The 12,197-nt window shown below is 52.9% G+C and overlaps 1 protein-coding gene across 2 annotated transcripts; it reads left to right on the top strand.

The window, feature by feature from the left end:
- The first annotated feature begins 1,943 nt into the window (after positions 1-1,943).
- On the top strand, positions 1,944-11,043 carry Ergic3 (ERGIC and golgi 3). Of its 2 annotated transcripts, XM_005384790.2 has the most exons (14): positions 1,944-2,104; positions 2,243-2,313; positions 2,430-2,517; positions 2,740-2,859; positions 4,861-4,954; positions 5,872-6,037; positions 6,180-6,237; positions 8,059-8,073; positions 8,732-8,763; positions 9,530-9,626; positions 9,707-9,771; positions 10,391-10,527; positions 10,606-10,661; positions 10,833-11,043. In XM_005384790.2, the coding sequence occupies exons 1-14, from the start codon at positions 2,017-2,019 to the stop codon at positions 10,910-10,912; spliced, it is 1,167 nt and encodes a 388-aa protein (XP_005384847.1). In that variant the 5' UTR covers positions 1,944-2,016; the 3' UTR covers positions 10,913-11,043. The 2 variants fall into 2 exon arrangements, with proteins under 2 accessions (XP_005384847.1, XP_005384848.1); XM_005384791.2 differs by lacking the exon at positions 8,059-8,073 and having other exon boundaries at positions 1,945-2,104.
- The last annotated feature ends 1,154 nt before the right edge of the window (positions 11,044-12,197 follow it).

Raw genomic sequence — 12,197 nt, 5'->3', positions numbered from 1 at the left:
ATAAGCCTGAAGCTGAATTCAACTTTTCCATATAAGCCAATCTCTTCCCAAGGCTTCCCTATCTCTAAATAACCTCCCATTTCCACAGTGCTACGGCTTATGCACCCAAAAATTCATGTGTTGGAACATTCATTCTCAGTGCTACAGTGTTGGGAGGTGGGGTCTGGTGGGAGGTTTTGGGTCGGTGACAGAGCACTTATGAGTGGATTAATGCCTTTCTCTTGGGAACAGCAATGGGCTAGCCACTGTGGGAGTTTACCTCCTTAGTCTTTCTTGTACACATGGCTTTCTCTCTGCTTTTGACTTCTGCAGTGTTATGAAGCTGCACAAAGCCCTTGCAGAGTCCAGACCCCTAATCTTGGGCTTTCTACCCTCAGACACCTGAGCCAAAGCAAACCTCTTTCTTTTATAAATTACGCAGTCTCAGATATTCTGTTATAGCAACAAAATGGACTAAGGTACCTGGTTACTGAAACCAAAACCCATGTATTATTCCACCTCTCCTATGATACACAAATCCATTTGTTTTTTTTTCCTATCCACCTTCTCTGTATTGATCAGCCTTCTCATTCCTGGGACAAAATACCTGGCACACACAATTTAAGGAAGATAGGTCGGGCATGGTGGTGCACACCTGTAATCCCAGCACTTGGGAGGCTGAGGCAGGAGGATCGTTGCGAGTTCAACACCAGCCTGTGCTACAAAGTGAGCTCAAGGCCAGCCTAAACTGCATAGCGAGACCTTGCCTCAAAAAGGCAAAAAAAAGAAAAAAAGAAAAAGAAAAAAAAACAATTTAAGGAAGAAAGATTTATTCTGGCTCATAATTTCAGAGGGTTCAGTCCATGGTTGCTTGGTTATAAGGCAAAAACATTATGGTGGAATGGTTGAGCAGAGGAAAGCTGCTCAACTCGTGGCAGCCAGAAATAGAGAGAGCAGGAAGAGCCAGAGAGAAAGGGGGGCGGGGAGAGAGAGAGAGAGAGAGAGAGAGATCGCCCAAAGACATGCCCCTGTGACCCATCTACTCCAACAGGAACTCCTACTAGCACATTCTACTGTGAACTTACCAATGGATCAATCCACTGATGAGAATAGTGCCCCCCATGGTCCAGTCACCTCCCCCAAACTCCTTCTGGACAAATGAAATTTTGGGGGGACATTTTTGTTGTATTACTGTGGGAGCTGTGCCTCTCCAGAAAATGGGCTGCAATGTGAAGTGGTGATGGAGGGTTTAAACTCCACACACCGGTAGGCCTGGAGGGGTGGCACACATCAGGAGGAGCCCAGGGTCTAGAAAATAAATTAGGGCAATAATTGAGGACAATCCAGCACTCAGGAGAACTATTGGGATGCTGTTCTAGTAAAATCAACCTATAAGGTCCTGGTTCCCATAGTACTTTGAGGTCCAGAAGAACTGGGTTGGAGTAAGGTCCTGCTATTAATCAGTTTGCTCTTGGGGAAATGACGCTAAGACCCACTTTCCAGGACGGAGATTCTCACACCTTAACAGCATCAGAATCACCATGGTGCTACTCGTAGACTTGCTGATTCAGTAGGTGAGCACTACATGTTTGCATTTCTAACCAATTCCACGGTGGTTATGATGCTGCTGCTCATTGCAGGGACCCTAAAAACCACTGTTCTAAGACATCCAAAAGTCTGAAGTGAAAGACTTGACACTGTTCCTAGCACAAGGCAACCGAAAGCCTGTACTGCTACAGTTTTTCTACCCGGCAGAGGCCTTCTCCCAGGACCCCGATCCACGCAGCACAACCCAGAGACCACCAAGCCTTCACCGCAGCGCGCAGACGCAACTCCAGCGCGAGGGGGCGTGGCAGCACCGGTGGGCGGAGCAGTACCGGTGGGCGGAGCAGTCTGTGAGACCGTGGTGAAGGGTGGGGCCAGGCGTGCATACTGCTGCGCCTGCGTGAGGAAGCAGAGGGCGTGGCTCCGGCTCCCGGCCGGAAGCAAGAGGCTGCAGAGGCGGGCCGGCTGGCGTCCCCTTTCCGGCCGGTCCCCATGGAGGCGCTGGGGAAGCTCAAACAGTTCGATGCCTACCCCAAGACTCTGGAGGACTTCCGGGTCAAGACCTGCGGGGGCGCCACGGGTAGGCCGCAGCGGGGCCGGGGTTGAGGGGAGCGGGGTGACCTAGAGCTTGGCCCGGGCGCGCCTGGACTGTGAACGGCCTGCTGGTGTCTGCGAGAGTGGAACAGAGGCCATTCTGACCCTCGCTCCCGCCCTGCAGTGACCATCGTCAGTGGCCTTCTCATGCTGCTGCTGTTCCTGTCCGAGCTGCAGTATTACCTCACCACCGAGGTAAGGGGCGGGGCCTCGCACGCCGGCGGGGCGGGGCATTCCAAGGTAGGACCTTGGGGTGGGCGTGGGGCAGGAGGGGCGTGGGCCCCAGTCCCACTGATGCAGCGCTGCCACAGGTGCATCCTGAGCTCTACGTGGACAAGTCACGGGGAGATAAACTGAAGATCAACCTCGATGTCTTTTTCCCGCACATGCCTTGTGCCTGTGAGTACCTCATCAAGGGTGGGAGTGGGAAACCCCAAGGTTTCCAGGTGGGCTTCCAGATCCTCACGTCCAGCCTTAGATTCTGGACTGGAACCCAGGACAACCTCCTTCCCCTAGTCCGGTTCTGGCTCCTGTCGGGCCAAAAGACAGGTTCTTTTCCTCCGAAATCCAGACCTCCCCGCCCTAGAGTCCTGGTGTTTAAACTTGACTTCCTGCTTCTAGATTTGAGCATCGATGCCATGGATGTGGCAGGGGAGCAGCAGCTGGATGTGGAACACAACCTGTTCAAGCAACGACTAGACAAGGATGGCCTCCCCGTGAGCTCACAGGCTGAGCGGCATGGTAACCAGGGTGGGGGCTGGGTCTCAAGTCCTAGAGCCGGACATGCCCAAGTCTTACCTTCTGGCAAGAGGACTGTGGCAGGCTCATTGACATTAAAGAGTTAATGCCTACAGAAATCAACTCACTTGCCCACAGTACACAACTGTTGAGAATCAGAGGCTGGGCATGGGGGCACACACCTGTAATCCCAGAACTTGGGAGGCTCAGGCAGGAGAAGTGCTGCAAGTTCTGGGCCAGTTTAGTCTATATAGTAACTTCAAAGGCAGTCTGAACTACGTACCAAGACCCTGTCTCGAAAAACCAAGAAAGCATTAGAGTGGAGCCAGCCATGGTGGCATGCTCCTGTAATCCCAGCTATACTCAGGAGGCTGAGGCAGGATAATCAAAAATTCTACCCCAGCCTGGGCAACTTAAGGAGACCCTGCCTCAAAATAAAAGGCTGAGGATGTAGGTTTGTGCTACAGTACTTACCTAGACTACACAAGACTCTTGATTGAATCTCTGGTACTGAGGGAAAAACCAAAACGGAGCACATGTGTCTAGCCTTTATGTTTTGAGTTGGGTACTTAACCTGCCTTTCATTCTGTTTATTATAGTTGAGTAACAGAAGCTTGAGGATGGGCCTGGCGTCCTGAGTACTTACTTCCCCAGCCCCCTGGCTGCATTCAGCCGCCAGTATTCTTCTTTTTGGAATGCAGGCAGTCCAAGGTTAATGTTTAAGTTCCCAAGGTCTAGTTTTGTCTCTTGCAGTCTGTGCTCCTCAGCTATGAAGTGGTGATAAACAGTAGTACCTTATCCCATGATTAAAGGGTCATACAAAACAGAGGTGATTTCCTAGTTATAGTTGTCTGGCCTAAGAGTTTTTTGACTTGATGATGGTACAAAAGTGTATCTTTACAGCTGTTCTAGTCATCACTTTCAGTACAGTAGTCAGTAAATAACTACAGGTGTTCATTAATTTTTATAAATTCTTTTAGGCTTTGTGTTAAATGGTTTTACCCAATTTTAGGCTCATGTAAGTAATCTGAGGTAGGAGAGGCTGTATTATGATATAGTTTAGGTGTATTAAATGTTTAAGATAGAGGCTGTGTTATGATATTGTATGCATTTTAATGCATTTTAAATTTACCATATTTAACTTATTTCTTCTTTCTTTTCTTTTTCTTTGAGACAGGGTCTTGCTATATAGTCCAGGCTGGTCTTGAACTTATGGCCAACCTCCTGCCTCACATATTTTAATTTATAATGGTTTATCAATACTTAACCCCATCATAGGTTGAGGAGCATCTGTAATATGTATAAAGTAAACCATAGCCTCCTTTCATTTCTCTGAGTAGCTTCCTATAGCAAGCACTGTGTGTCGTTATTCAGCCTCAGATCCATCTTCACAGAGTCACTGTGGAGATGAAATGAGACGATGTGTGTGAAGTACAGTGATCTATATGTACGTAATATTTATCATTTACTGTTAACGCTTGTGTGTGTGTGTGTGTGTGTGTGTGTGTGTGTGTGTGTTACAGGTGATTGAACAACATCTCAGCCCTTTTTTTCCCTTAAAGACAGGGCCTGGGCCAGGGATGTAGCTCAGCGGCATAAGCGCTTGCCTGGCAAGCCTGAGGTCATGAGTTCAGTTCCCGGTACCAAAAAAAAAAAAAAAAAAAAGACAGGGTCCTACCAAGTCACTTGAGTTGCCCAGGCTGAGCTTGAACTTGCAGTCCTCCTGCCTTGGTTTCCCACAGTGCTAGGATTACAGGCATGGATTGCCAGGCCCAGCCTTACTATTACTTTTTATTAAAATGTGATACAGATAGATGTAGATACAGATACGTAGAAGTGCTTCATGTCCAACCTATAGTACGTAGTATGTAAATGTTAGCTGCTGTTTTAACTTCAGGGTCCCCAACCTGATGGCCAGGCGACCTGTGCAGGAACTAGGGCTAGAGATGTTGCTCTCTGTGCCCCCAGTTGATGCCTGTGCCCTTGCCCTTGCCCTTCCCTTAGAGCTTGGGAAAGTCGAGGTGATGGTGTTTGACCCAGCTTCCCTGGACCCTGACCGCTGTGAGAGCTGCTATGGTGCTGAGTCGGAAGACATCAAGTGAGCCACACCTGGGGGCGGAAGCGGGATTCCCGTCAGATGCTGTCTGTCAGCCCCAGTGTTAGTCAGCCTGGCAGGTGGAGGGGTTACACCAAGAATGGGTGTATCCCCAGTTATTGATCTGGTGCAAATAATTAAGCCCCTGCCTGGGAGCGGCAGACCTAGGAAGGCTCAAGTGGTCGCTGCTTTTCAGCCTCGAAGAATGGTTCCGAGGTGCTCTCTGGAGTTCTGCTACCTGGCTTCTGCCCTGTGTCCGCAGACCAAGCTACATCACCTCACTACGTAGATCGTACAGAGACTAGATGTATATTGTATAGAAAGCCCTGATGTGGAAAGCCCAGCCCAGACCTTCGGTCCCACTGTCTGCTCACTGTGCAGTGTTTCACTGGCTCTGACCTCAGCAGGTCTGGGTGGGGCTTGGTACGTATTTTCTAAGGTTTTTAAGGGGTAGGCTGCGGATGTAGCTCGGTGCCTAGCATGTGAAGGGCCCTGGTTTTGACCCCAGCATTGCCCCCCAAAAAGATTATTTTGGTGGTAAAATATATGTGACATAAAATTTGTCATTTAACCTTTCTGTGTGTGTGGTGGTGGAGGTCAAACCCAGTTCCTCAGAAATGTCAGGCAAGCACTCTAGCACTGAACTATACTCACAGCATCATTTTAACCATTTGAAGTTGTCCATTCAGTGGCATTAAGAATATTCAGCGTTTTGTAATCATCACCACCATTTGTTCAGCACAGGAACAGAATGGGAACGTGAGTTTCAAATAGCCCCTAAGGAAACACGGGAGAGCATTTGATGGTCAGGGCTGAGGCTGGCAGAGGCTTCGTGGCAGGCTGCACTGCAGAGCTGCTCAGCCTTTATTTCCTGAGGAACCTGTGCCGGCCTCGTCCCCAGCCCGGCCCCTCTCCTCCAGGTGCTGCAACACCTGTGAAGATGTGCGGGAGGCCTATCGCCGGCGAGGCTGGGCCTTCAAGAACCCGGACACTATTGAGCAGTGCCGGCGGGAGGGCTTCAGCCAGAAGATGCAGGAGCAGAAGAATGAAGGCTGCCAGGTGTATGGCTTCTTGGAAGTGAACAAGGTACCAGGAGGGATTCGGGCAGGGCAGGGCAGCTGCACTGGACTGGGTCGAGAGAGCTGCACGGTGAGCTGAGGACCCACTCAGGTCCTCAGGAGGTGAAGAGAGGCTGCGGCCGGAGAATGAGAGGAAATATCCCCTACAGGTGGCAGGAAACTTCCACTTCGCGCCTGGAAAGAGCTTCCAGCAGTCTCATGTGCATGGTGAGTGAGCCGCATCCGTGGGGCAGTTGAGACCCTCATGCGCTCCTGGTGAGCTGCACTGCCCCTTCCTGCCTGGGGTGGTTTTGTCTTTGGCCCAGAGCAAAAGCTTGCACCTCAGGGCAGCACTTTGGCACAGTGGTTAAGAGGACAGACTAAGGAGCCAGACTGCTGGGTTTGCACATCAGTTTCAAATCTACTGGCTGTGTGACTTTGGGAAAATTTTTATTCTTTTTAGCTTCAGCTTCCTTCTTTATAAAATGGAGATGGTAGTACTTACTCCTCAAGATATTTAGACAGGGTAAAGGTTTTATGGGCTTGGGGTGTAGAGCACTTGCCGAGCATGCACAAGGCCTCTAGGTTGAATGACTAGGACTGCAAAAAAAGAAGACAAAAGAAAAAAGATAGCACAGAGCTTGCTTGTGGTGGGCACTTGTTTAAGCAGTAGCTCTCAATATCAGACGGCCTGTGTGTGAGGCTCCAGAGGAACCGAGCTGCGTCTTTTTTTAACACAGGTTCTGCACTCCTGAGCTGGGTCGTGTTTGGGAATTAAGGACCCTACTCAGTCTGTTCTGTGAGGTGGGGATGCTAATATAGTACTTCCCTGTCAGGGGTGTTGGGATGAATGAGTGAGACTTCTGATTTGTTTGTTCATTCATGCATTCACTAGACATTTAGTAATCACCTATGATGTGCCGTGTATTAGTTTAGATCAGTGATGGCTAACCTTGTAGAGGTTTCAATGGTACCAACAGCCTGCTGTGCACGTGTGCCATAAGTTTGCCAGCACTGATCTAGATGGTAGGATCGAGTATTTAATGAGGTCTCTGCCCTCAGAATATTCTAGTAAAGAAACAAGTGTGTAAAATACGTGGTGTGTGGGCTGGGGATATAGCTCAGTGGCACAAGCACCTGCCTGGCAAGTGCAAGGTCCAGAGTTGGATTTCTGGTACCAAAAACAACTGGAAATAAAATACGTGGTATATAAGGTGGTACATATAAAGTAATATAGGCTGAAAAAAGATGAGATAAAGACAGTGGAGGTGAGGGCTAGGGCAGGACAGTATGTGCTGTTTTAATTAGCGTACTCAGGGAAAGACTATATTTGAGGAAAGCGAGGAGCTAGCCACAGGGGTGTCTATAAGTGCCAGTCCCAAAGGCAGGAATGTGCTGAGCGAGTTCAGGTACAGTGGGGACGGGTGGCCGGAGTGGCATGAGAGTGTGGTGAGAAACTCTATGGGGGCAGGCAGGTGTCAGTGTGGGCACGAGGCCTGTGGCCCTCCAGGTGGCAGTGCTGAGAAGACAGAGCCTCTCTGCTCCGCTGCTGGGGCTATTGTCCAAGTTGTGGGACAGGACGTTCAAACAGAAGACTTGCGTTGCCCAAGGCCGGAGATCTGCCTGAATTGGGAAGCTACTCACTGACACCCTTTTTGACTGGGGTGTGGGGCATGATGTCTGTTGTAAAGTTTACCGTGTATTTCCTGTTTTGGATCCTACCTGGTCCTCATGACAGCCCTTTGCAGAAGACAACATAGACCCAGACAGGCCAGTGACTAGCCCAAGATCACGCAGCTAGGAAAGGGCTCTTCGGGCCCCAGGTCCTTTTTCTTCCTAGGCCAGAGTACTTCTGCCCCCCACCCCTCTGTACTCTTCTGTGGCCAGGGAAAGGCCCACTGAGGAGGGGCCGGGAAGAAGCTTGTTAGTCAGGGCAGACCCTGCTGCTGAGGCAGGGGTATTCCAGTCCTCTCTCCTGCTGTGGCTCTTGCACCATAGTTCTCATCATTGTTCTCTTCCTTCTCTCTCCTTCCCTCCCCCATGCTGCAGTACATGCTGTGGAGAGTAAGTGGCCCTGTTCCCCAGGGAGGCCAAGCCCCCACTTCTAGGGCAGCTGCCCTCCTAGGATGGGGAGGTTTGGAGGGGTTTGAGATGGGCCCTTCTCTGGTTTGGCTGATGGTGACTGTCAAAAGCACTGGGACGTGTCTTTGAGGCAGGGTTCCTTGCAGCAGGAGGGTTGGGGTTTGAAGGCAGGAAGAACTTGTTCTAGAAGAGCTGGTACAGGTGCCGTGGGAGTCCTTTTGGGAAGCTTTGAGCTAGGAGCAGGGGAGAGCTTAGTATCCTCGTGTCCCAAGCACTGGGGGGTTAGTGACTGGCATTTAGCTCTAGTTATTGAGATAGAATCAGTGGCTTTTGTTTCCTGAGACCCAGGCCGGGCCTTAGTAGGAATAGAGCTTTGGAGTTTGCTGTGTACGTCAAGGAACAGACACTGTGTTCTTATGATCTCCAAGGAGGGTGTGGACCTTCATGGGCCCAGGACAGGCCTTTCCTGGCTGTCCTTAAGCAGGACCAGGAGTGCCAGGCTTGAGGGTGATGAGGGGTCAAAGAAGAGCCAGGTGGGTCACACTGCGGAGGGAGGAAGGAGGAGGCCTGAGGGAGGACTCTGAGGGAGCCAGGAGGCCGTCCTGCTCCTCCTGATGACCGCTTCTCCTTTCTCTCCTAGTCCATGACCTGCAGAGCTTTGGCCTTGACAACGTACGTACAGAGGAAACCATGGCGGGCGGGGCGCGCGCTCTGCTGTGCTTTCCTTTCATTGCGCTCTGAGGTGGGGGAGCACATAAGAGTAACACGCCCTGTTCCCCCAGGGACCCTGTCTGAGGGGGAATGAGAGTGACTTTTAAACTGTCATCTGAGGGGGCCAGGAGCAAGGATGGGGTTAGGCAGGCGCATCGTAGGGAACCCCGGGGCAAGGCCAGGAGGGGTTGTGCACTCCTGCGAACCGCAAGGGCAGTTGTGGATGAGTGAGGCAGAGGCCATCGCAGGACCAGAGAGAACACGGGGTTCTGAGGCCACACAGAGGACTCTGGTCTTCCCCCGAGAGCAGAGGAAGACTGTTGACCTACCTGAAGCAGGGTCATAACGTAATCAGATACGCACTTTTGGAAGATCCCTGAGTGGCTGAGTTTGGTACAGGTCGGAACAGGGAGTACAGCCGAAGACTGGGGACCCCTGGCCTCGGCCTTCATGGCCTGAGGCCCTAGGCAGGGCCGGCACCTGCCGCTCAGAGTTGGTTCCAGGCCTGTGTGGGCGCAGTGTGTATGAAGCCAGTGTCTGAACCTCTGGAGCCTCAGGAGCCTGTGGACTGTGAGGAGGGGCTCCTGGGTGGGAATGGGGTTGCTTCCCACTTCCCTCGTCTCCCTTTCTCCCACCTGCACACACACTCAGGCGTCAGTCACTGCTGTAGTACTGAGCTTGGCGTGGGCTGGGGACTGTCTGGGCCTCAGGCTGGTGTTGCTTGCAGATCAACATGACCCACTACATCCAGCACCTGTCATTTGGGGAGGACTACCCGGGCATCGTGAACCCCCTGGACCACACTAACGTCACTGCACCCCAAGGTACCAGCTTGGGAGGTCCCCCCCCGCCCGCTGCAGAAGCCGTGCCTGGCACCCATGCCAGTGCCTTCTTCTCCCTGCAGCCTCCATGATGTTCCAGTATTTTGTGAAGGTGGTACCCACAGTGTACATGAAAGTGGACGGGGAGGTGAGTCTGAGGGGCCTCGGGTGTCAGTCACCGCCTCGTGCCACACACTGAAGTCCTTTATTAATCCCTTCAGTGTGGGAATGAAGCGCGCTGTATTCCCGTGTGGGTGAAGACCTGCCCTCACAGGAAGAGGCAGGCCCCAGACACGGACTGCTCATTCTCTGCCCAGACAGGCTGCACCCATTCCTCCGGTGACCCCTGCGCACTCGTCCGCCCCAGGCTGGGCTTCCGCAGACCAAGCCTTCCTGGGCCTGGCTCTGTTGGTGCCGGGCCTGCAGAGCAGCCTCTCTGCGTTGTAGAATGTGAGGGGCCGAGGGGCAAGAGTGTCGGTCATGCCTTAGGATAGGGCCTTGGAGAGTCGCTTCTCATCCTGGACCCCCGCACAAGTAGCCACCAGATGGAGCTTGGGTTAATGAGCTGGTGATCAGAGGGGAAATCAGGCCAGCAAAGCTGAGTCAGGACGTCTGGGTGGTCTCCAGGTCTCGCAGTGTTGGTTACCAACATGGTGCCTCTTTCTCCCCGCCACGCACTCAAGGCACAAGTCGAAAACAGGCCCAGGGCTGGGAAGTTGGGGCCGGGCCGCAGCCCAGCTCTAGCACTGGCTGCCTTCCCACCCCAGGTGCTGAGGACAAATCAGTTCTCTGTGACCAGACATGAGAAGGTCGCCAATGGGCTGCTGGGAGACCAAGGGCTGCCCGGGGTCTTCGTGCTGTACGAGCTGTCGCCTATGATGGTGAAGCTGACAGAGAAGCACAGGTGAGGGTGGGGACAGGAGCGCCAGGGCCAGGGCCTGCGGGAACGCAGTACCCACCGAGCCCCTCCTTCCTCTGCCAGGTCCTTCACCCACTTCCTGACTGGCGTGTGTGCCATTATCGGGGGCATGTTCACGGGTAAGAAGCCCCGCGTGTCTCGGGGGTGCGGCCCAGTGGGGAGGATAAAGCCTGGGCCTCGCGTTCTGCTTGGGGAGGAAGGGGCATTTCAAGGGCCAAGGGAGATACCAGTCTGGCCAGTCGGGCGACGGGGCTCACTGGACCAAGGTGCCAGCCCTGTCTTGCCCCCAGTGGCTGGCCTCATCGACTCACTCATCTACCACTCAGCCCGCGCCATACAGAAGAAAATTGACCTAGGGAAGACAACGTAGTCATCGTCTTCCCTGTGGTTCTTCCCTCTTTCTCCTGTTTTTCTGGCCTGTCGTTGTCTCCCTCAGCCTCTTCCTCCCCCACACTCCCCGCCTCCCCAGCCCCAGGTTGATAAATATTGATTGTGATAGTACTCACTGGTCTCCGTGTGATTCTTGGGTCTGGCTGGACCCTGACACCAGGCCATCATTTAGCCACATACTTACGTCTCTTGGCTGACGAGTCAGGGCCCACATGCCCTCCCAGAGCCTGAGGTGGGCACCCGCTAGCTGACGGGGTTTTATTCGTCCCAGACTGATGTCCACTCCGTAGCTCAGTCCTCAGTCCCTCTGCTATGATCAGATGGACTTGTCCAGGGTGAACACCTTAGAGCCACCATGGCCCTCAGGCACCCAGTGCTCTTGAGTCAGGGTTGGGGTTTGCCCTCTCTGGTGACAGCTACAGTTGGAGCTACACCCCACAACCATGGACTCTACCGTAGACTCAGTCACCCAATCTTATGCTACCTGACCCTGCTCTGTACCAAGCCCCACACTGGCCTTTGAGACAGAAAAATACATCCTGGTCCTTGGAGGCTCCTGGATGGAAGCAAAACTGAAAAACCAGGAGGGGAGATAGCAGGGGCCATCTTGGAGCAGCGTCAGCCCTTCCTCAGTGTGGAGAGCTGTGGTCCAGAGGCCTCGCCACTCCACAGCCCAGAAGCCCGGAGGTTGACCTTGCTCAGCTCATCAGAACAGGTCTTGGAGTGACGGCACCAACACAGCAGAGAGCATGGGTAGTGCAGAGAACAGTACTGTAATGACACCACAGTCCCTGCGATGACCCAGGAGCCGTGTGTCCTTGTGAACACCAGGCAGCTAGGAATGGGGGTGACAGTGCTGGCAGTATGAGCCTTGTTTCTCCTTATTCCCTCTGGGAACCCGCACTCACCCTCTTAGCTTGTGTGGTTTGGGAGGAGGGCTGGTGTCCCACCCTGTTTCCCTGGCCACTGTGACCAGGACAAGCCAGGCCCTGTGGGGAAGAGGGCCACTTCCTTCCCCTCTGGGCTGAATAGGGAAGCGAGGTTGCGGCGGCAGTCCTGCAGTTCCAGCGGGAGAAGCTGCCTGCCAGGGCAGCAGAGCTGAGCGAGGTGCAGAGACAGCTGGTCTTGGCGACTGCCTGCACGCGAAGCCAGCAGCCAAACCCATTCCCGTAGGACTGCAGTCTCCCTTGCAAACAGAGTGTCCTCACAGACGTGCTCCCCCTTAAGGCTGGTGAGGAATAAATGATGGAGTAGCACAGTGCTTC

The sequence above is a fragment of the Chinchilla lanigera genome, unplaced genomic scaffold (assembly GCF_000276665.1).
Source record: "Chinchilla lanigera isolate Chin_1 unplaced genomic scaffold, ChiLan1.0 scaffold00021, whole genome shotgun sequence".
In the NCBI taxonomy this organism is placed as follows: Eukaryota; Metazoa; Chordata; class Mammalia; order Rodentia; family Chinchillidae; genus Chinchilla; species Chinchilla lanigera.
This window is presented reverse-complemented; position numbering and strand designations above follow the sequence as displayed.

Coding starts and splice junctions, on each gene's coding strand:
- Ergic3 (XM_005384790.2), top strand. CDS start 2,017: ATGGAGGCGCTGGGGAAGCTCAAACAGTTCGATGCCTACCCCAAGACT. Junction 2,518..2,739: donor CCCGCACATGCCTTGTGCCT/GTGAGTACCTCA, acceptor TCCTGCTTCTAG/ATTTGAGCATCGATGCCATG. Junction 9,627..9,706: donor TAACGTCACTGCACCCCAAG/GTACCAGCTTGG, acceptor TTCTCCCTGCAG/CCTCCATGATGTTCCAGTAT.